Source organism: Cherax quadricarinatus, chromosome 76, assembly GCF_038502225.1.
Source record: "Cherax quadricarinatus isolate ZL_2023a chromosome 76, ASM3850222v1, whole genome shotgun sequence".
Classification (NCBI taxonomy): domain Eukaryota; kingdom Metazoa; phylum Arthropoda; class Malacostraca; order Decapoda; family Parastacidae; genus Cherax; species Cherax quadricarinatus.
In genome coordinates this window covers 5554833-5580275 of record NC_091367.1, presented here as the reverse complement: position 1 = coordinate 5580275, position 25443 = coordinate 5554833, and the positions used below count along the sequence as shown (strand labels likewise).

The 25443-nt window shown below is 36.4% G+C and overlaps 1 protein-coding gene across 5 annotated transcripts in view; it reads left to right on the top strand.

Annotated features, from left to right (window-relative positions):
* The window catches only part of LOC128703627 (thyroid receptor-interacting protein 11), a 210690-nt gene extending 186025 nt beyond the window's left edge, over positions 1-24665 (top strand). For all 5 annotated transcript variants that reach the window (XM_053798360.2, XM_053798359.2, XM_053798362.2 and 2 more), the window contains 5 exons: positions 514-613; positions 15351-15432; positions 16019-16244; positions 16442-16585; positions 16954-24665. In XM_053798360.2, coding sequence (XP_053654335.1) covers positions 514-613; positions 15351-15432; positions 16019-16244; positions 16442-16585; positions 16954-17238 — 837 coding nt within the window. In that variant the 3' untranslated portion in view covers positions 17239-24665. The remainder of the gene's footprint in view (positions 1-513; positions 614-15350; positions 15433-16018; positions 16245-16441; positions 16586-16953) is intronic.
* The last annotated feature ends 778 nt before the right edge of the window (positions 24666-25443 follow it).

The following is a 25443-nucleotide window of genomic DNA, read 5'->3' as shown; positions in this document are numbered from 1 at the left end:
CAACAACTGAACCTCTTGACCATGTCTGCATGCTTTTAGGCACTGAGGTGCTGCCATACGATTGATTGATCAAACATTTTCATTAATGAGCAGGTGTATGTAATAAAGTGACTACTGAGTGTATATACAAGTATGTACTAAGATGCTCATTCATTTTACACATAAGTGTGTTGAAAAAACATCTTAATTTACTTGAGTTCCTTGTTTTTTACCATATAAATACTGATATATTTTGATACTATTGTGGATATGACTACATATTTAAAATTGGGAAATTATTTACACTTTACATACATTAGCTAAAATGATAATTTTCCAAATCTCCAATAATAACTTTAATATCCTCCTGATAAATCTTAATAAATGTTTTTTAATAATAATGAGTATTCTTGTTAATTACTTTCACTTGGAGACATTTTATTAAGTGCAAGAATAATATGAAAACTGGTAGTAATGGTAAACATCACACAGTAATGTAGTGCTTAATATTTATGTAATGTTTAATTACTTCAGAGTCAGCTAACAGAGGTTGAGAGCGCCTTGGCAGCAGCATCAAGACTCGGAGAACAGCTGATGAAGAAGGAACAGATGATCACTGCTCTCAAGGCACAAGGTAAGTTTATGTTGGTTGCTTCTCATTTCATAAATTCCTAAATTACTGTATGTTATTCAGAATGTTTTGTTTTTTACACCTTATTTAGTTCACTAGTAATGAATAGAATAATTGTTTAGATCTTGTTAATTTTTATTATTCCAGTTAGCATATTGTAGACACCGTGAAGCTTTACGGTACTGTATTTTTTAGTGATACAGTCACACCTCATGCATCTGTAAGCCTCATAGTTGGAAAGTATAGTTTCATGAAAGGTTTCATTAGGTCCTTCCCATCTCCAGTTAACCATAAATTATTCTTTTATCTTGGTGGATGTATTTCATGGTTTGCAGTAGAATAATTACTCAATAATTAGGCTAAATGAAAGCCCTTGGTGTCAGTGATTCTTGATGAATGAGGGTTGACTGTATGTATACAGTGGACCCCCGCTTAACGATCACCTCCAAATGCGACCAATTATGTAAGTGTATTTATGTAAGTGCGTTTGTACGTGTATATTTGGGGGTCTGAAATGGACTAATCTACTTCACAATATTCCTTATGGGAAAAAATTCGGTCAGTACTGGCACCTGAACATACTACTGGAATGAAAAAAGTTCGTTAACCGGGGGTCCACTGTATAGGCAAATATTTACCTGTCAACCACCAGCTCTATAATTTCCTTGGGGTGGACAGGAAACCCATGGCTTCGCAGGGTTTTCCCAGTTTGCCTGTTAGTCCTTCCACGTGAAATTTAAACTGTAGTAGTCTTGAGTAGAGTGTTCCATATGTTTGTTACTCTGTGGGAGAAGAAGCATTTCCCAGTCTTATTCTGCATTAATGGTATGAGGTACAGTAAGACCATTATTAATTTCAGGTTTTATAATAATACTATTATCCTTCTTATATCAATACTGTGTTCAGTATATTGACCCAAGTAGTATTAATTATTTGACTTTATTTTTATAAAATTTTGTACGTATTTACTTTTTTTTGCTGTTGCATGTACTGTATATTCTTTCTTTAGATATGTAAGTTGTAATAGCCCCATCATGTATTTGGGAACTCAGGTTAATGTGCACTGATTAGCTAAGATATGAAGCATGATAATTGGTTGCTTCACGTTGACTATAGGGTGGGGCTTCCTGGTGGGGCATGGGCACGCACTGATTGGTTGCTTCTCAATGGTGGTTGGTCCGCTGACTGCAAGGAAACCTGGGGGGGAGAAGGGAAAGCGCAGACCGACTAAATATCAGCTGGTAAATTTGGGTTTTGCGCAGTCTGTGCCTCAAATTTTCAACTGGTATTATGTTGAGCTGCTGTGATCCTCTGCTGGTGAGACGCCTTCTGGTACCTCATGTCCTCCTCCCCTTTGATCACTCGCACAACCCAGCACCCTCACGTCCTCCCTCTGCTCAGCCTTTCATCTACATTCTGCGATCTTTTTTTATTTTGTTTTATCACCCACTATGATGGTTGCACGCTTGCTTGTTTTTATGATTTTGTTTTATGCAGTTTATTAATACAGTATTTTGTTACTGATTATTATTGTATAGTGCTTAGTGTATTGCATTTTACATATACATATCATGTTTTTACATATATTATTCTTTAGGTTGCTTTTGTAACATTTGTAGCTTTGTATATTTGGTGAGTGCAGTGATGCTTTTTATGCTTTCATTAAGCTCCATTAATCATTCTCTAGAGGTGCCTCACCTATGGGAAAGTTACCACAAGTACATAGTTGAGGTTTGGCTATGTGCATACATGTAATAATCAGTATGAGACTGGAGGTAATGAAAAATTGAATACATTTGCTTGTTACTAACAAATAACATAAATTTTTATATAATACAGTTGTAAACTTAAGATTGTTTTAATACTGGCAAAAATGGCCTCCTGAATTGGTAAAATCATTTGTGGATTACTGAGCTGCATGAGACTGGCATTTGTTGCTTAGTAAAAATTAATATCATAATTCCTTGTACAGTGCATTATTTGCATTCTTGAAAAATTATCATGTATTAAAAGACCATATTACGAAAGCTCCAAAATGCTGTATATAGTATGGAGAAAAATAGAATGATTAGGAGGATATATAAATGTGGGGTGGAGGGAAGGAAGAGTAGGGGTCATGCTAGGAAAGGTTGGAGGGAGGGGGTAAAGGAAATTTTTGAATGCCAGGGGCTTGGACATCCACTAGGCTTTTGAGTGTGTGTTTAATAAGATTGACTGGAGGAGAATGGTTTTTATGATTTGATATGCTTTTGGAGTGAGCAAGGTAACATTTATGAAAGGATTCAGGGAAACTAGTTAGCCAGACTTGAGTCCTAGATGTCAGAAGTGCAGTACCTGCACTCTGAATGAGTGGGAATGTTGCACTTTGGAATATAACATTCCAAACTACAACGGCATGACAGTGATTGAGTGGCAGAGAAAGTTGTTTTCTTCTTTGTGTCGGTTTACCCTACCCCAGTGGGAAATGGCAGGTGTTACAACTAAGATAAAAACTAAAATGAAGGGTTATGTTTTAACAAATCTTAAGGTTAACCCCCCTCAAAAGAAACTAACAATGTGCAGCTCTTTAATAGTACAGTACAGGATTGTTGTATTGGACAGTGGCTTGGTTGGGCTTGTAATGGATATGACTAATACCTATGAGAGACATGACACAATTAAAATGTCATTTTCTTGTGTTTACCAAATTCTCTGACTTACTAAGCTGTACACACTTGTACTAATCATCTTGAAGTACTGATCATTTTTTAAACAAATCATAGCTTTAATACAGTTCACTTGATGTTTTTTAACTATTGCATGTAATACAGATATTTATGTTTGGCTACCATAACTTGCTGTAGATGTTATTACTGCATTGTAATGGCAACCATTATATTGGTATTGTGTGTCCCATTAATCTAACAACACAAAGATACATTAATGAAGTAAAGACACAGGTGAAGAGCAAGATTTTATTGTGACAATGTTTTGTTCCCTGTAGAGCGTAAAGTCAGTGATTGACTTGATGAAGCTCTACAAAGAGTGAAATGATTGTCATAATAACAGCTCATTTTACACCCATCTTTTGTTTCATCTTTCAGCAGTATTGTCTTTATATTCACAAATGGCCCTTTTTTTTTTTTAAATAAAAGTGCATATGTTAAAAATGCAAACTATATTTTATAGTTCCCAAACATAAATGTAACAATTCTAAATGTTTTGTTATTGATAAAGTTATGTTTGATAGACTAAGGTAGTGTGTGAGAGTATGCTCTAACTAGTTAACTTATGTACTGAATGCTAGTCCAAGTTATTATTCTCCAGAGCTTCTAACTAGCCCTAAACTTTCAAACTACAAGTTTTAATGAAAATGTTAATTATAGTATGGTGCCGTATAGTACAGTATGGTGCAGTATAGTACAGTATGGTGCAGTATAGTACGGTATGTTACAGTACAATATAGTACCTTATGGTGCAGTACAATATAGTACAGTATGGTGCAGTACAGTATAGTACAGTATGATGCAGTACAATATAGTACAGTATGGTATAGTATAGTGCAATACAGTACAGTATGGTACGATACAGTATAGTGCAATATAGTACAGTATGGTATGCTACAGTATAGTATAGTATGGTATGATAAAGTATAGTACAGTACGGTACGGTACAGTACAGGCAAACCCCGCTTATTGCTCCATTTGCTGTTTTACCTCGATGAACATTTTGTTCTGCCCCTCCCTCCCCTTTCCCAGAAAAAAATAGAGGTATTTGTGCTCAATTTTTAGGCTTTTGGCTAATACTTTGGGTGCTAACATGTCATCTTGCACACACTTCTCCAACATTTGCTGGAGATATTTGATGGTGAGTGTGATATGAATATTTTTCTCCCCTACCAATTTTTTCCTTAAGTTTTATATTCCATTTGAACACTGTTCACAATGCTCTTAGATCTTGAAGTCAACCATTAATGTTCAGCAGAATTTGCCTGTACTTGTACTCTGCAAAAGTTTTTTTTTCTTGTTTGAGGTAATTTGATTATATGTACTTTTTTGCATGTTAAATAACAAAAAAATGTGCTTTAATCCTTGTGCTGTTTTATTTGCAGTAATTGGGTTTAAAAGTTGTATATACTATTAACTATAAAGTGACTTTTAATTGCACCTAATTTTGAAAACAGCACATGCTTAATACAACTGTTACTGAGCATAGTTTTATAACTTGGGCTTAACATTCTAATATTATTTTCCTTTTACTTAACATCACTCTTAACTGGTGAGCACCACTTGCTGCACGCACTGGGTCTTGTTGGTGTAATCTCACACGGTAACGCTGAGGTGCTTGCTGATCTCAGACTGCTTGGTGAGATCTCACAAACAGGCTTGCACACAACCCACAGTACTGCTAACGCCACCTCGACCTTCGATCACTTTAAACAGTTCTAAGTGCACATTTTAGTTTTACCATGTCATTGCATGCCATTACTTTGTCCTTCAAATTGTGGGTACATGGCCACTCCATTGTTGCATCCAGATTTAGTGATACAGTGCCTAAAATCAAACATATTTCTCTCATAATAATTGTTATTGCATCTCTAAGAGTTATATATGAAATGGTTTTAATTATAGGCAAAAATTTTTAAGGGGTGGAGGGGTAAGCCAGTGGAAGGCCTCGGTCAGATGACCAGAAGCTCCAACTGCAGGTCATCATATGTCTAAGACCCTCATAAGGAAACACTTGCCCTGTTTCTTGACAAACCTTACCTAACCTAACCTCATAGAATTCAGGTAACTTTTGACATTAATTGGAATAACAATTAATGTGGAGATATGTTGCAGTTTTTTTTAACTGTAGTATCAGCACACCTCTGGCAAGATAGTGATGGAGTGAGTGATGATGAAAGTCTTTCTTCTCTTTTGGGTCACCCTGTCTCGATGGGAGATGCCCAGTGTGTTGGAAGAAAAAAAAAATGTTTTATCTAAACAGCATACAGCATGTGATTAACTCGTTAAATGATAATCTTTTAAATTGACTTCCCTATTTATATTGAGCATTATTTTGTTATTTTTGCTCTTATCTTCAGATTTTATATGAGAAATAGAATAACTCTAGTGGATAGTAAGGGATATAAAAGAAAAGCATTTTGCCATCAATAATTAACATATCATTCATTGCATCACTGTCTTACCAGAGCCATGCCGATACTAGAGTTCAAAAAGTGCAACATATTACCACCCATCCTTCAGAGTGCAGGAAGTACAGTGCCTGCACTCTGAACGAGAGGTGGGGATACGTTGCAGTTTTTGAACAGTAGTATCGTTGTGCCTCTGGCAAGACAGTGATGGAGTGAACGATGATGAAAATGTTTCTTCATTTGTAGGTCACCCTATCTCAGTGGGAAGTGGCTGATGTGTTAAAAAAAACATTCTTAGGATAGTGTTTTCACAGGTAGTCTAGCATGCAGCTGTTTCCCAATGTGACATCTCCATTTCCACCTAATAATGACCTTAATGCCATTCAAAGTCATGGCTTGATAATAGTTAAAGATAGGCTGTAACATCATTTAAATCTTTATTTCCTATTTGTGGGTTAATTATGAAAGTAAGTTTGCTTTTGGGGGGAAATGAAGCTGAAAAAATCTTTGTCAGTCTGGATAATCATAGACATTAACCAGACCATTTGTGAAAGAATTATTTTTCACCTATAGATATGGTTCATACATAGCCAGTCTTATATAGTAGCATACTGTAGAGGCCATTCCCTTTCTATTAACTTATTCTCCTTAAGTCGGTCTCCAACTAAACAGAAAATATTTATGCTATTTTTAATATGGATTTTTGTAGTACATTACTGTAAATATATTGCATTTACAGTCACGCTGTTATAAACACACTTTACATTTACAGACTCAATGCATGTGCTATGTGGACAATTAACACTAATATGCACCCCCACACGTCTGTCATGCAACATTCTCTCATTGTTAACCAAGGATAAAAATTTATTTTATATTATTTTTGTAATACTGGACTTTCATGCTGATTTTGTGGTCATAAATGGTTAATATGACATGGTTCTTTGACTACATTTGCATGAAGTTTTAGCATGCTAGTTTAAGGTTGTTAGCTTGTGTGTGATGCTAGTTGCAGATGATTGTAGTGTTAACAGTTATTTTGTATGCTTGAAAAGAATGTTTATATATATTTTGTTTCATTTTATTGTTGCAAAGGGTAATATAGCAATGTTTGAACTGTATAACTTTTATAGTGTTTTAATATAGAAAAAATGCTAATGTGGATGTAACTGAATTTTTTTTAAATGCAGTGCTTTACTAATTACAGTACTTATATGTATGAGATTTGTTAATGTTAATTAAATGGGTAAAAGATTTTTAGAGAACACTTGGCCAGATTAAATATTTTTCAGAGTGCATTATGTATAGCTGTATATATTTTTTAGGCAATTGGAATAATGTAGTTTTTACTTTTAGTGCAAACTTAATATGTGATCATTTAGCAGTACAGTATGAAAGAATGGTAAGTGTAATGGTACTTGGAACAGGTCAATTTTTCTGCATACATAAAATAATCCCCATTTGTAATGCTTTAAAAAATGAAGCCAAACACTTCTTAATGATCCACTGATATGCAAATATTTTAAATGGAATACTGATTAAACAGCCTACACACCTGAGCTGTAACAAGCATGTATGTACTAGAAGTAGCCAAGTTAAACCCAACGTAGAAATAGACATACAGTTGAAGGTACTGTATCTTGTTTTTATCCAAATACTATACCTCTCGTATGTCAGAAGGTGCATAGAGGGCACACCTACTCAATATATGAAAGAATACAGATTTTGTAACTCCATCAACAGGCTGAACAGGGTAATAGCTACTATTAACTAAAGAAGAAGAAGTTCCAGAATTATATTAGTCTTTGCAAACAGTGTGGTAGAACAATGGCTTGGGTAACTGGAAATTGGAAAAAATAAAAATGTATCGATAGACTGAAGACTGGACACAGTGAGCTTAGTTCTGGTCCTATAGCTACAGATGCAGACTTTCCATATGGGCATTTGGGCAGTGCCCGGTGGGCTGCTGGGCTGGGTTAAGACCCAGTCTGCTTCTGTGTAAGCACATTGTGTAACCAGTAAGTGAGTAACGAACAACAGTGTGGAACCCTCGCCTAGCTAAAGGCAAAGTGAAACCTGAAGTCCAAATGCATGTTCTCCTTTCAATAAACCGGCTGTATCCCCCCAAGGCAGGGTGGCCCAAAAAGAAAAACAGAAGTTTCTCATTTAAACTTTAGTAATGTATATAGAAGGGGTTACTAGCCCCTTGTTCCTGGCATTTTAGCTGCCTCTTACAACACACATGGCTTATGGAGGAAGAATTCTGTTCCACTTCCCCATGGAGATCCAAATGCATGTCTTTCTTTCTTTCAACACACCGGCTCTATCCCACCAAGGCAGGGTGGCCCAAAAGGAAAAACGAAAGTTTCTCCTTTTACATTTAGTAATATATACAAGAGAAGGGGTTACTAGCCCCTTGCTCCTGGCATTTTAGTCGCCTCTTACAACACGCATGGCTTATGGAGGAAGAATTCTGTTCCACTTCCCCATGGAGATAACAGGAAATAAGAAAGAAAAGAAGAACTAGTAAGAAAATAGAAGAAAACCCAGAGGGGTGTGTATTTTTTTTTTTTTTCAACAAGTCGGCCGTCTCCCACCGAGGCAGGGTGTGTAGGAAGAGCCAGTTGTGAGTGTGGGGGAAGTTCGTGAGGCAGTAGGTAAAATGAAAGGGGGTAAGGCAGCCGGGATTGATGGGATAAAGATAGAAATGTTAAAAGCAGGTGGGGATATAGTTTTGGAGTGGTTGGTGCAATTGTTTAATAAATGTATGGAAGAGGGTAAGGTACCTAGGGATTGGCAGAGAGCATGCATAGTTCCTTTGTATAAAGGCAAAGGGGAAAAAAGAGAGTGCAAAAATTATAGGGGGATAAGTCTGTTGAGTGTACCTGGTAAAGTGTATGGTAGAGTTATAATTGAAAGAATTAAGAGTAAGACGGAGAATAGGATAGCAGATGAACAAGGAGGCTTTAGGAAAGGTAGGGGGTGTGTGGACCAGGTGTTTACAGTGAAACATATAAGTGAACAGTATTTAGATAAGGCTAAAGAGGTCTTTGTGGCATTTATGGATTTGGAAAAGGCGTATGACAGGGTGGATAGGGGGGCAATGTGGCAGATGTTGCAAGTGTATGGTGTAGGAGGTAGGTTACTGAAAGCAGTGAAGAGTTTTTACGAGGATAGTGAGGCTCAAGTTAGAGTATGTAGGAAAGAGGGAAATTTTTTCCCAGTAAAAGTAGGCCTTAGACAAGGATGTGTGATGTCACCGTGGTTGTTTAATATATTTATAGATGGGGTTGTAAGAGAAGTAAATGCGAGGGTCTTGGCAAGAGGCGTGGAGTTAAAAGATAAAGAATCACACACAAAGTGGGAGTTGTCACAGCTGCTCTTTGCTGATGACACTGTGCTCTTGGGAGATTCTGAAGAGAAGTTGCAGAGATTGGTGGATGAATTTGGTAGGGTGTGCAAAAGAAGAAAATTAAAGGTGAATACAGGAAAGAGTAAGGTTATGAGGATAACAAAAAGATTAGGTGATGAAAGATTGAATATCAGATTGGAGGGAGAGAGTATGGAGGAGGTGAACGTATTCAGATATTTGGGAGTGGACGTGTCAGCGGATGGGTCTATGAAAGATGAGGTGAATCATAGAATTGATGAGGGAAAAAGAGTGAGTGGTGCACTTAGGAGTCTGTGGAGACAAAGAACTTTGTCCTTGGAGGCAAAGAGGGGAATGTATGAGAGTATAGTTTTACCAACGCTCTTATATGGGTGTGAAGCGTGGGTGATGAATGTTGCAGCGAGGAGAAGGCTGGAGGCAGTGGAGATGTCATGTCTGAGGGCAATGTGTGGTGTGAATATAATGCAGAGAATTCGTAGTTTGGAAGTTAGGAGGAGGTGCGGGATTACCAAAACTGTTGTCCAGAGGGCTGAGGAAGGGTTGTTGAGGTGGTTCGGACATGTAGAGAGAATGGAGCGAAACAGAATGACTTCAAGAGTGTATCAGTCTGTAGTGGAAGGAAGGCGGGGTAGGGGTCGGCCTAGGAAGGGTTGGAGGGAGGGGGTAAAGGAGGTTTTGTGTGCGAGGGGCTTGGACTTCCAGCAGGCATGCGTGAGCGTGTTTGATAGGAGTGAATGGAGACAAATGGTTTTTAATACTTGACGTGCTGTTGGAGTGTGAGCAAAGTAACATTTATGAAGGGATTCAGGGAAACCGGCAGGCCGGACTTGAGTCCTGGAGATGGGAAGTACAGTGCCTGCACTCTGAAGGAGGGGTGTTAATGTTGCAGTTTAAAAACTGTAGTGTAAAGCACCCTTCTGGCAAGACAGTGATGGAGTGAATGATGGTGAAAGTTTTTCTTTTTCGGGCCACCCTGCCTTGGTGGGAATCGGCCGGTGTGATAATAAAAATAATAAAAAAAAAATATTTTTTTCAACAAGTATATATATATATGCTTGTACATGTATGCGTAGTGTGACCTATGTGTAAGAAGTAGTAGCAAGACGTACCTGAAATCTTGCATGTTTATGAGACAGAAAAATGGACACCAGCAATCCTACCATCATGTAAAACAATTACAGGCTTTCGTTTTACACTCACTTGGTAGGACGGTAGTACCTCCCCAAATGCATGTCTCCACACTAATACCAGAACTAAGAGGATTAACCTATGAGGAAGGCTTCCAAAGCAAGGATCTTGTCTCTAGAGGAGCATAGAACAAGAAGTGATAGGATTAATAAATACAAAGTACTACTCCAGGAAATAGGATAGGTGAGAACAGGCTCTTTTCCAGGGATTTAAGGACAAGAAAGCATGATACTCAAATGAGCCACATGGATATCAGAAAACAAATCACTGTATACTGTATGTGGTAATAAAGTGGAATGAACTGAATGACTGGCAGCAAATTTCATACATAGGTTCATAAAACAGATATTGACAGGGCTTGGTCAGCTAGTTGAATGTTAAGAGGAGAGTCCAAACACCTTGAGCTCACCTCTCCATTCCTCTGTAAATGCAAATAGGTAATTAAAAGTAATCAATTGTGCCACAAAATAGTAACAGGTTATTAATCAAATAACCTACAATAAGAATTTTATTATAATTGATGGTAAGTACAGTATAGTATTATGATGCAATCATTAGCATGAAAACAATAAATAAATGGTCAGGATATATTTGAGAGCATGCATGACATCTTTGATCTAATGCATGGTTGCAACTGCCATACCATTTATAAGAGAGAGTGCATTTCATCATTACCCTACCTACAATGGAATTTTTTTTTATTTTGAGCTACTGTACATCCTAACTGAAAACTTTTAAATATATTACTCCAAATTTTGTTATACTCAGGAAATTATCTAGATTGTTTATTTTTATAATAAGAATAATTATTTATGCTTTTCTCGTTGAGGTAACGTAATATCTCAAGGCTACTCACCTCTCTTTCTGGAGAAAACTTAGAAAATCAACATTGCTCTTGAATTCTTAGCATGGCAATTACACCTGTATGTTCCATGCTGTTTGTATAAGTACAAACCCTGAAATCTGGTCCCATTGGGACTAAGTCTGAACTGGTCTTTAGGATTTCCCAGTTTGGCTGGGAATGTAAAATAAGAAGAAACACCTGTAATGTATTTGTCAAATACTTATCATCTTCATTTCTGCTTTGAAAAAGAAGTATATTACTTAGTGAAACTGCTGGGAAAGTTACATCTGGCATGAGGGCAGCTTGCATGATGGATCTTTTTTGAAATATCTGGTGTTGGTGAAGCTTCAGATGCAGAGTTTTAAAAGTTTGATGGAACAATTACTGGGCTGATTACTGGCTGGAGGATCAAGCCTCTATCACTCTTTGTGCTGAATAATCCACATAGGTCTAGCACTTCATTAAAAGAATAAAGAAAAAATCTAGGTTTCTAATAACATATCAGTTGCTTCATTTGGTTCATGTGTTTTGTCTTCTTTGTGGTTAGAGTAATTTGAATTTTAAAAACAGAGATAAGCTGATGTTCTGCTACTAAGCATTGTTTGCTCAAGTCTAGTCTATATTTTAGGGGCACTTTTTTTTAAACTGTTGAGCACCATCTCCATATCATTACTTTTTTTTTTTTTTAGAATTAATATGTGATATCATCTCCATTATTTCTCCATCATTGAAGGAGTGAACTAGTGAGGCTCTGTTGACTACATTCGTAATCTCTCTTTACTGTTAACTTCAGCTAACATTTGTGCAGTGGTCCAAGATATGTTTTTAGTCAAGTTCAACAATTCTGTGATCTTCCTCTTCTGAACAACCTGGAAACCATGCAGTCAGACTGAACTTTTAACTTCATCTCTGTTGCAGGCCACAATTTATGCCAACTGCATTTTAATGTCTGGTTACTACTGTCCAAGCACTAGCTACAGACCAAATGCTGATAGCATGTTTGACATTAAGTTCTTTACTGAATACTTATATCTCCAGGCCTCAGTTGCAGGCATTTTGAGATGCCTCTTTGCAACAGTCAGGCTTTTTTTATATTTTTTACAATACTCTACTAGCTTTTGGGCTATCTTCAGGTCTCCAACATAATTACAGTGGGTGAAATGCTAATACTACCTACAAAAAAAAATATGTATATATATATAGCAAGGTGCCACAAGACAAACCAGCAAAGTTGAAAACCAGTCTGGTGAGTCTTGGTTTTGGAGAAGTGTTTGTGGGCTTTCATTATATTTATAAAAGAAAAGTTAAAAATAAGCCAGTTGAGAGAAAGTTGGATTTGAGGGTTTGTACATTTAGTAGCATGGTAGCTCCCCATCATACCACATGCTCGTATACTGCTAGCTGACCCAGCCAGCCCACTCAAGACTGTCTGGCAGAAGCTTTGGCAGACCAGCGAGGGAAATGTCTGCATCAGCGGCATGCGAATAGGCGGGACGGAGGCGTGAGTATTACATCAGGTACTGGTGTGTGCATGTTAACCAGTGGCTATGTAATACCCACCCTACTGACTGCACGGTCTTCTCCCACCCATCCTACCCACAGCTCGTATTGACCTCCAGTTGTTTTATTTCCTTTATTGCTTGATAAGTTTGAAGAACTTGTACTGTATTTTAACTCTAACATATGATCCTGCTTGCTTATCTTCATGCCTATTTTATTGTTTATTCTTATTTATCAATAATGTCATGTTTGGATTAGTTAAAAACTAATTTTTACTATGTAGCTTTTAGTGTAATTAATTGTATATTTCAGTATTCCTAATGAGTAATATACATTGCAGTTCCTGGTAGATAAGATTATACTTGTTTATGTAACCTATATGCATTTCCATTGTTCACTGGTCTTTCTCTACTGAAATCTGAAAAAAAGTTCAGTTTGGCTAAGATGTTTAAGCAACATTTAAAAATTTTAACAAGATATTTACAATACAGAGTAACAGTACACAGCAAGTGTTATAAATGTTTAGCATGAGCAGATGTGAAGATGTAGTCATCCTCCAGGCAGTTAAGTTGTAAGATAAAGATTATTCTTTATACCAGATATATTTATGCTTAAGGTAATTAATTATACAGTTTGATCTATAGATGTCAGTAATGTGTCAGTTACTAAGACACTCCTCTCACTGGAGGTGTTCATGTATTGTTGTATTCATTAGCAAGCATTAAACCTGTAAAGGTCATACAGTGCCGGGAAATGGAAAGTAATTGGGTTTGATTAAAGAAAACGAGATTAACTTCAGTTCTTTGGATTAATTTCTTCAGCATAAAGGCACTTGAAGGAAGGTCTACAGGTATTGTTGTCCATATTAGATAAACAGTTGGGAAGATAACTTTTCAAGAGTCTTACAGCTAAAAACAAAAATAATTTCTCTTAAGTATTTTTGAAGAACTTGAAATATTTTTTTGGCCTGATAATCAGATTATGCTTTATGCACAATTTTTAGGACAAGCATTTACTAAACTTTGAAAATTTATGGCACTGGACAAAGAAAATATCTGTTCAAAATATGAATTTAGACAGTCAAACATTGACTATATAAAGCAACTTTTGACTAAGTTAACCATGGCAAAAATGATCTCCTTAGCATATCCAGCTTTGCAGAATTTTGTGTTGCATCATGAAATGTGTTAGAAAAGTTTTGAATGTAGTCAGTCAGATATTTAATAATGAAATAAGAAATTTATTTAATTAAATTTATGAGGACATGAAGTTACCATAGTATCCATATCACATGGAAGAAATAACTTGCTTATCTAGTAGCTGGGCTGGTTCACTGAATCTCATTTCACAAATGCTTTAAAATTTATCAATACTAAATACATTTAATTATTTCATGTCATTGAATAAGTCATTTAAAATAATACTTTTATTCACCATTAGTTATGGTTTGTAGGTTGTAAATTCTTTATGTATTTCATTGTTAATAAATATTCTGTAACATGATTATTTTAAGTTGAAGACTTAATATAAAACTTTAATTTAAAGGTTAATTGTAAATCCTGCTGAATGATATTTTATCTCCACTCTAAGAATCATTTTACTTGTGTGTTGTTGGTTCAACACTTGATGCAGATTTGTGTTAATGAGCAGTGTTTAGGGGCAAGTTGTAAATGATATTGCAGACTGCTTGGGTTTTGGGTTTGGCTTGTCTGCTCAGTAGTAATTAGTTGCCTTAAATTTACACACCGGTAGCCTGGGACACATCGCAGGTTTATCATTGGATCTTTTGGTGGGTATGAAGGTATTTATGGATGAATATCCAACATTTTCTTAGGTATTTCAATTATTAATTTAATAATTCAAAATGCATTACAGTACTTGCTATTTTACATTGTGTTAATGATTGCGAGCTGAAATACACCTGTTATATATTGTGATATACTGTATATACTATGTTGATTTTCTTTGGAATGCTCTACAGTACAGTAAATTGCCTGATATATTATGTGCATAATTGTTAATGCTTTCAGTTAGTACATTTGCTTAAAAGTGATATGATTACAAATGAATTCAAACTGCAGATATCATGTGCATCAATACAAGAACAAAGTAATCATATCATCAGTAACATTTAGCTATAAGTTGTCCTTGGTGGTGGTGTAGGTGCTTAATTCTTCTTTCAAGAAGTGAAAAATTAGATATGTACTCTAAATCATTGGTGACTATGACACAATTAACATATGGTATAGAATTTCAAGGATTTCAAAATGGAATAAATTTAAAGAGAATTCTTAAAAAAAAAAATAAAAATTGCATATTTAAATATTGCCATAATTTATAATTGATCAATGATAAATTTCTTTAAAAATTAAATATAAATTGTGTATTTATGCTTTTCATTACATTAGCTTTTTTTCAATCCCAAGTAGAGTGAATATGATGGAAAAAAATAAATTTATAAAGTGGTTAATCATATTTCACAAATGTATAATGCTAGTAAGGTTATCTGTGCTATCAGTAATTGTTAATGTTCCAGAAAATATAATGTTTAATTAGTTTCTGCTATTGGCACATGTTTTACAGTCAGCAGTCATTGCTTATGAAAACATTAACAATGCAACCAGTGCATATAGCACCAGAGCCAGTTGTGGTATACATCACAAATATTAGCTAAGTTTTCCCTTTTTCCTGGTACCAATAGTGACATCCCAGGAAGAGGTTGCCCGCAAGGCACGTGACGAAGTTATTTGTCTTAAGTCGTCCTCAGACGCAAAGGTTGATAAGTGAGTAATCATAAAATAACTTTTTTTTGTTCTGTTTGTACTTTATAAGTAATACTGAATGTTGTAAAAGAGGAAGCTATAAGTATAGTACTTTATGTGTGGGTTATTTGGGTATTGTTCCAGTCACGGTATTGTGCCCTTTTGTTATTTAGTACTTTATGCTTACATAAATGGGCACATATAAAACTTAAGACATTTATTAAGGCAATGTTTTGTCCACCAGGGACTTCTTCAATATACACTAGTACAGTACTGTATATGTAATAGTATTGTTATTGCTGTGTGTAGTAGTAGTATAGCTATGTGCAGTACTGTAACTATTTGCAGTCTTGTATAGTTGTGAAGTGCTCTTAAAGTTACATATATACATTATTATTTTTATATTCATAAGGGAAGCGTTGAACCCATAGGGGTTATACAGCTCCTGGGGAATAGGAAACATTCTTTAGACTCAGTTCAATTAATGTCACTGCTTAATATGTGCATACCTAAAACATTGAGTTTTGGCTTGTGATGGTATTTAGTTACTGTTTATATCTTATTTAATTTTTTATTAAATAAAATCTATAAAAATGAATATCAACAGACCCCTTCTACGTAATCTGCTTGTGGGTTACTTTGCAACCCCAGCAGACAAACGTCAAGAAGTACTCAGAATTATTGCCGAGGTGTTGGACTTTTCTGGGGAGGAGCGTTCTCGAACAGGACTGGACATGCATGGAACTTCATGGCTATCATCAATAGCAAACTTCCTTGCCCCACCAGCTAGTAATGTCCGTGTTACATCAAAAGTTGATGTTCTGGACCATACAGTGAGTCTTGAAAGAATCTGCATGTTGGTCTTTGTTTCAAGTGTTTTGGCATGATACATTTTTTACTGTTAAATAAGGTTGACTAAACAGAATTGAATGATGATACATGTGGATTACATAGTTCTTTAATTTCTCTTGCTGAAAAAACTGCTAAATGTTACTTGACATATTGATTAAGAAGATGCCTCTTTCTACAGTCCCTCTCTCAAGCATTCATCAGATTCCTGGAGGATGAATCCAACCCACGGCCCCAGGCTCGCCTCCCAGCTGTTCAGATGGCTCAGCAGACCACTGAGAAAGCAGAAAAGAAAGCTCAAGCCAAGGCTCAAGCTGCTAGTAAAGTGAGAATGTCATCTTGAGTTTTAATTATAAGTTATTTCATTGATTTGTCTGTAAACTCATGTTGAGGATAAATGTATTTGTTCCACATTATGAGTTAGTGTGAAGTAACCTGAAAACCTTTGCATGTTCTGTTGCTCTTGGTAGCACAGAACCATACTACATTCTGTGATTGGAGTTGCTTCATCCTCAATTCTTACAGTTGTATTTAATATTATATTTTCATAAATTGGCTTACATTTGGTTTCAACTTCAAAATTACACTCTTTAGTGATGAAGAATCATTAAGCATTATCACTTTAAAGTTTTCAAACTTATTGTAATGCTTAATAGCAAAAATAGCTACACTATATTTCATCAATATTTACAGATCAATCCATTCATCAGCATTGGAGAGACAACACAGTCTAACACTGAATCAGGATCGAGAAATTCCTCGCCTCTCCTGGCTGCCGCTTCTACTCCACCAACGTTACCCACTATTACACCCCAGGAGCCTACATCCCCTTCAGTTATGATTGCACCAACTATTGCTACTCCCAGTACAGTGATGGCCACCCCAGGTGTTTCATCACCAATGTCGACAAATAAGTACTTGAGTAACCTCTTAACCTCTGAGCAGAGTGGAAAAGTTGATGAAAATGCCAACAAATAGTTTGGTTAAATTATTGGGATAGTAATTTTATTTGTAAATTTGTATGATAAGGATTTAGCATGCTGTTTTTCTCCTCTTGTTATTGTGGTATAAAAAGATTATAAATAAAACTCGATACATAATGTATCCTATAAAATACCAAACACTGTGATAACATATTTTCTTAAAGTAAGTGTAAATATGACTATAATTTTGGGGAGGCTGAATTGACTGTGTAACTGAAGACATTAATGTATGCAATGTTGTATAGTTGTTAGCTTACTAAAAGTATGAATCTACTTTATTTCATAAATAATATTTACAATACCTAGGTAGACAATGACAAATCCAACAGGTGGAAATACACTAGTAGCAGAGAATATTTTTAATACCACAAATATACCATCCTATAAGGCTAACGAGTACCCTGAGGTCAGGAAAAGACGGATCACGTGTGAAGTCATAAAAATTGTGAGAGCGAGGACAGGTATTGGTGAGAGGGGGCGGGGCTAAGGTGACAGGTTTATTTTGTTTATTGTAGGAATCGTGGACAATGCGGGCACTAGGTCCACCCAACATATACATTCCCCTGTTAGGCGAGATGGATCACTGTTGCTTCCAAAATTCAGTATCTGGCCCTGTCATTATTTTGGTATAACTGATGTGCTCTTCCTCACCATGATGTAAAAATGTAGGTTGTGAAGGACTATGTTGATTTTATTCCTCCTGCAGGCATATTTATGTTCTTGAAGGCATGTTTGAAGCACTCGGTTGGTCTCCCCAATGTAGAATTTATCGCATCTACTGTATGGTATGCTATAGATTCATATTGTGCAAGTAGTTCTGGGTCTAGGTCTTCTGGTGATCTCTTTGATAGTTTTGGTAATAAGAACTGCTACATTCGTGTTGGCATTTCAGAAAATTAGGTCAGTGGTGATGGCAGTCTGCCTAGTGGGGAGGACCAGTCCTCTGTTGATGTTTAGATCCTCTTTAAGTGTTCTGTATATGAGGCAGCCTTTCTGTTTGTAGAGGTGAATGTGTGTTGGTAAATGCAGCCTTAATATTATCACTGCCAATTTGGAGTGCTCAGAGGAGGAAACCTATAACAAAGCAGGAAGTTACCATAAGTATCTTCCTCCAAGCACTCCAGATTTGTAGTAATATATATGTTTTATAAGAATAAGAAAACATGGAGGAGATATTGACCCACTTAAAGTTCCCAACACACATTGTCCACTCCTTACAAACAAAAAGGCTACCTCATACATGGAATACCCAAAGAGGATACAAACGTGGATAGAGGAAAGGTTCTTCCTCGCAAGGCAGACTACCATCACCACTGCCCCAATTCTCCAAAAACCAATGTGGATGTAGCAGTTCTTACTGCCAAAACCATCAAAGAGATCATTAGAAGCCTAGATCCAGAACTACTTGCACAGCAGACTGTGTAGTAGATGCCACAAATTCTACATTGGGGCGACTGGCCAAGACCTTCAGACACAGGAACAAATATGCTTGCAGGAGGGGTAAAACCAACACATGCAACCCTCCTCCTCACATGGAGAGAAGTAAAGCACAATAGCTATACCATGAGAATAAGCCTAGAGACAATTTTCGAAGCAGCAGTGATCCACCATATCAAACAATGGAATGTATATATTGGCTGATGTGCATCCATTGTGTACATTATCCAAGATTCATATAAACATAAACCTAAGCTCCACCCCCCTACCAGACTTCATGTCACATTTTGTATAAATGTTGGTAGAAATACCGACAGTGTGTTCGGTAAAAGGACACAAGTTCAACTAATGTGACATTTATTGTGGCAACGTTTCACTCTCCAGGAGGTTCATCAAGGCGTTACCAACAATACATGGACATGTAGGGTATATATGGGCTTAGAATGAGGTGTAATGCTACTGGTAGTAGTAATAATACAGTATGGTAGAACAATCAACTTGCACATGAGTAAAAGGTAAAAAGCTATTACTTGGGTAGCATAAAAATAGCAGTTGAATTTGAGACGGTCTGTTTCAGTGTTCCTCCTCTGTTATGTTCTTGTGTAGTATTAGCAGCAGAGACTGTGATGGCAGGGTTTATTGTTTTGAGGAGGATTTTTTGCTGATACTTTAGAGATGAAGCTGCCTTTATTTTGCTCGTGTTATTATTATTATTATTATAATCAAAAAGAAGCGCTAAGCCACAAGGACTATACAGCGTTTGCTCGTGTTAGAAACTATGATTAATGATGATTCAAGGCTTTTATGTCTGTGGAAGTTGGGTTCTCTGATCACTAGTCGGGTGCTGTTGAATTTTATGAGTTGATTGGTGGAATTCCAGTATTGAATGTTCAAGTTATCATTCCTGCATGCATTAATGCGTTCATTGAGGTATGTTTCGAGGTTTCTTACCGTTTCACCTACTATAGTGTAAACTCCTGCATTGATTGGTTCATGGTAGTTTGATTTTGTCTAAGTTAGATCCCTCATGGAGGTGCTGGATGCGATGGCGACTCTAGTGTTAGTTTGTGCGAGTACCTTGGAAACTCTCATTGCAACCTGGCTGTTGGGAAGGATTATAACTTTGTTAGGAGTGGTGTTGGTGCATGGAGAATTGATGATCTGAAGAGCTCTTTTCTTGCAGTCTTTGATGAAAAAGTTAGGAAAATGTAGATCAGTGAAGGTTTGGTGTAAGTACATTCCTCGTCAAGAAACTCAGGACTACAAATTCGGTATTCTCTTAGGAAAAATCCGATGGTGATGCATCTTTTGGTCTTAGTATTTTGACTGGAATATAAGTGAGCGAGATCATTTTTGTTGGTAGGTTTACGGTAAACTTGAAATCTTAGATTATCTACTTTGTGAATGAGGACATCTATAAAGGTAGCTTGTCACTGGACTCTTCTAGTGTAAACTGGATAGCCAGTTCAACTGCATTGAGCCTTGCCCGAAGATTCTGCACCTCCAAACGTTTGGAGGTTATTATGAGGACATTGTCCACATAACATAACCAAGTGATGCTGATGTTGAAGTGTTCAGCTTCCAGGTGCTCCACATACGAGTTTCCTAAGACGGCACTGATTGGGGACCCCATTCCCATACCATAGGTTTGTTTGCAGAGCCTGTTATTGAAAGAAAAGCAATTGAAATTAATGCAAAGTTCAATCAAGTCGACAAAATCTCCGGGAGGTAGAGGAAGATTAAGGTCCTGATTGATTTTATGTTGTAGAACGTCAATGGCTTGTGTGGTAGGTACTTTAGTGAAGAGAGAAGTTATGTCCAAACTACAGTGGACCCCCGGTTAACGATATTTTTTCATTCCAGAAGTATGTTCAGGTGCCAGTACTGACCGAATTTGTTCCCATAAGGAATATTGTGAAGTAGATTAGTCCATTTCAGACCCCCAAACATACACGTACAAACGCACTTACATAAATACACTTACATAATTGGTCGCATTGGGAGGTGATCGTTAAGCAGGGGTCCACTGTACAGAAGTTTCTTCCCTTCATTAGTGCTTTTGAGTATTTGTCTGGTTTTGTATAGGAAATCTTTGGTGTCTCCCACTGTCGAGTGCTGATGGGTTCGTATGTAGACTGATCATTTAAAAGGTCTGTCATTTTGGTGTTGTAGTCACTGTTGCATTCTCACTGCAGCTTTATGTGATCTGCCTTCTACTAATCTTCCTAGACATTATATCACTGTCCTTAAGGACCTCGCCAATGACCCGAATATTATCGTCAACACCAGTGACTACAACACCAAAATGATGGACCTTTTGAATGATCAGTCTACATACAAACCCATCAGCACACAACAGTGGGAGATACTCACCAAAGATTTCCTATACAAAACCAGACAAATACTCAAAAGCACTAATGAAGGGAAGAAATTTCTGTACTTGTTACCCAGCAACCCTAAATCAGTGTATGGTTTACCCAAGACCCATAAACATAATATTCCTCTCAGACCAATCACATCAGGTATAGGCAGTGCACCACACAAACTAACTGGAGTTCTTGTCAAACATCTTTCCTTCCTTCTGGGACCATCAGCCCCGCTCATCTTAAGCATTCAGGCGACCTTCTCAAGCACATCAGAAACCTCTCCATCCTAAACAAGACACTAAGTAGTTTGGACGTAACCTCTCTCTTCTCTAAACTACCTACCCAACAAGCCATTGACGTTCTACGACGTGAAGTCAATCAGGACTTTAATCTTCCTCTACCTCCCAGAGATTTTGTCGACTTGATTGAGTTCTGCATTAATTTCAATTACTTTTCTTTCAATAACAGGCTCTACAAACAAACCTATGGTATGGGAATGGGGTGCCTCATTAGCACCATCTTAGCCAACTTGTATATGGAGCACTTGGAAGCTGAACACTTCACCAGTGTCACTTTTTATGTTATGTGGACGACGTCCTCATAATAACTCCCAAACGTTTTGAGGTGTGGAATCCTCAGGCAAGGCTCAACGCAGTTGAACTGGCTATCCAGTTTACACTAGAAGAAGAGTCCAATGACAAGCTACCATTCTTATACGCCCTCATTCACAAAGTAGATAATCTAAGATTTCAAGTTTACCGTAAACCTACCAACAAAAATGATCTCGCCCACTTCTATTCCAGTCAAGATACTAAGACCAAAAGATGCACCACCATCGGATTTTTCCCAAGAGAATACTGAATTTGTAGTCCTGAGTTTCTTGACGAGTAATGTACTTACATACACCAAAACTGCACTGATCTACATTTTCCTTTCCTTTTCATCAAAGACTGCAAGAAAAGAGCTCTTCAGATCATCAATTCTCCACACACCAACACCACTCCTATCAAAGTTATAATCCTTCCCAACAGCCAGGTTGCACTGAGAGTTTCCAAGGTATGTACTTGCACAAACTAGCACTAGAGTCGCCATTGCATCCAGCAGTTCCATAAGGGATCTAACCAAGATAAAATCGAACCACCATGAACAAGTCAATACATGAGTTTACACTATACCTTGTGGAAGCTGTGACAGGATACATGTAGGTGAAACAGCAAGGAACCTCAAAACATGCCTCATGAACACATTAACATATCTAGGAATCATAACTTGAACAATGTCTGCGCACAACACCAGAATTCCACCAATCACCTCATGAAATTCAACGACGCCCAACTAGTGATCAGAGAACCCAATTTTCACAGTCATAAATGCCTTGAATCGTCATTAATCACTGTTTCTAACACAATCAAGCAAAATAAAGGCAAGCTTCATCGTCTCTGAAGTATTAACAAAAAATCCTCCTCAAAATAATAAACCCTGCCATCACAGTCTCTGCTGCTAATACTACACAAGAACGTAAGAGAGGAGGAACACTGAAACAGACATTTTCAAATCCAACCAAATATTTGTCTAACCTATTTTTATGCTACCCAAGTAATAGCTTTTACCTTTTACTCATGTGCAAGTTGATTGGTCTACCATACTGTATTATTACTACTACCACCACTAGTATTATATTACACTTCATTCTAAGCCCATATACATGTATACCCTCTGTGTCCATGTATTGTTTGTAGCGGCTTGATAAAGCTCCTAGAAAGCGAAACGTTGCCACAATAAAATGTCATGTTAGTTGCACATATGTCCTTTTACCTAACATCTCACATTTTCATGACCTCACTTGCAACTCATCTTTCTATGAGGCTGACCCCAGAGTGCTCGTTTATCTTATAAGACTGTATTTGCTTATTCCTGTATACTTGATAAAATCCAGCCTTTGGTGAAATACTGTATTAAAATGATTCTGTACTGTCAGTGTCTTATTTCCAATAACATTTACCTGTTGGTATCAGATTTTTTGGTATAACACTGCAACTGCCGTTAGCTTTTTGGAAGTCACTTAAAAAAAGATTAATGCAAATAAACTTTACAGATAACTAAAATAACTCAGTGAAATCTGTATAATGAAGTGATGATAATTTATAGTAATACATTTTGAAAAAAAATCTTAAAACAAATTAATTATCATTGCAACTTTGAAATAGTATGGCAGATTTAGTCCAGATGATAATGATATATCTTGCTAATCCTGAAGTTACAATTCAGTGGCTGGAACAATTCACAAATAACTTGCCTAATCCTATTTGCTGAAAGCAAGGTATTAAGTTTGAGTTTGTATTAAATGCTTTTGAAAATGTAGATATAAGAGAAAAAATGTGTTAAAGATGAAACTGGTTTGTTTTATATAGGAAAATTCTGGTCAGAAACTGAAATAGTAAAATAAAATTATCAAAGATTTTAATTTTGGCTATTATTGAGAAAATTAAATGCATATGTTTTCTACCAAAGTATTGCAATAATAATAATGTAGTGTTAGCAGTCTCAATAGAAAAAATAATTATGGAATTTAGGAAAATAGTGCATATTAAATAACAAATTAGAAAATTCCAATAGACATGCCATACTTTAAATACATCAGATTGAGTAGTTGCTAATTATAGCTGTATGGTGCTGTACCTATAATTCTGGTGTTTTGGCTATTTATAATCTGTGTTGGGCCACTAAAAGTACAACTAGGAAGCACATCTCTCTGGCATTTAACAGGCTGAAGATGGAGCATCCTCAAACAAACATCATAATTATGGGGAAGCTAAACCTGTAAGGGTTATACAGCCCTTGAGTAATAAGAGGTATTCAGGTTTGATTCAGAGATGTGGCTCCTGTTCCTTGGATCAGGAGCCTTTCAACAACTCTAACACCCCTCCCCCCCCTTTTCTCCGGTTTACTTGTACTCTACCAGTACATAGAATCTTTTGGCTTGACCTGTTTTAATACTATCTGAAGGCAGCTACAGTATACCAGTAATACAGCCTTAGAGTTTATTACAAACAACAAAGATTTATATCTACTGATAAGAATCCCTTGAAGGGTAGTGAAGAGCTCTTGGTACACATAACTGGAACTATCCTCCCTCCAACTGAATATGATTGCCTTCCATTACTGACACTGTATGACCCCTATAGGTTTAGTATGCTTCCCAGGAATATACTACTACTATTACTACTAGTATCAGTGATACATTTTGCTATCTTTAAACTGTGAAATTTAATTTATAAAGTTAATAAAAACTAAAGTGAAATGTAATCTAGAAAGTTATCAAATACATCTGTAATAAAATATACAAAATATAGACAAAGATATTTCTTAGAGCTAGGAAAATATGGGTATAAGAAATATCTTTCATCGAATGCATTTCTAGATGAAAATTCTTGACTGAATGTGGATAAGGCCTTTCTAATATAGTGTACTATGGCATTAGAAATTATAATTTTTTTATAAGTGTTACTACTGATCTACTGTAATTCATTTAATACTGAAAATGTTTGTATATACTGTATTATGTAAGATTTTATAATTTTGCTTTATGTCAGAGTAATATAGGATTATACTAAAATATTACAGTACTTTTCCTTACCTTCGACATCATGTACTTTTGTGATCCCTTGACTACCACATAGAATGGGGATGGGGTGCATAATGAAAATAGAGCTAAATTCTAATAGATAAATATGAAAAATTAATGATGCAAAGCCTACAAGACTAAGTCAGTATAAGTAGTGGTAAAGGCTTGAATGTCTGCTAGTGAGTGTCCCAATCTATGACTAGCCAGGTCATAATGGCAGTATTTACATATTTATTTCAGGGATTAACAGTGACTAAATTTTAAAGTATCAATGGCAGAGAAATTCAATAGATATAAAAGATTTGACACCTACGTTGAAAGTTCTAGACTAAATATCCTCCCAAATGGTTATCAATCATAAAAAAAAATAAAAATAAATAAAAAAAAAACAGAGATAAACTTCTGTTTAATGATAGACAACAGTTGTGTACCAGAAATAATACCTAGAAGTGCTCAAGCTCAATGGGTACATATCAGGGAACTCATAACTGGCATTGAATGAATAGGTAACAGAGAGGAGGCAAGGGAGATTGAGTGAATAATCCTCCCAATTGTGAGGCAGAATGTTAATGTTGATATTTTTAAACATACATAATATTAACATTTAAAAAAGTAACAGCTGGTATCGACTGTGAGTTTCATAAAAATCAGTCTATTGGTTTCCGTGATATGTCAGCAAGACTAACAGCCTTCCCATCCCACCAGAAAACCATTATTGTTCCCTTACCTTCGTGGTACAGCAGTAGAGAAGTGAAACCTCTATGGACATAAC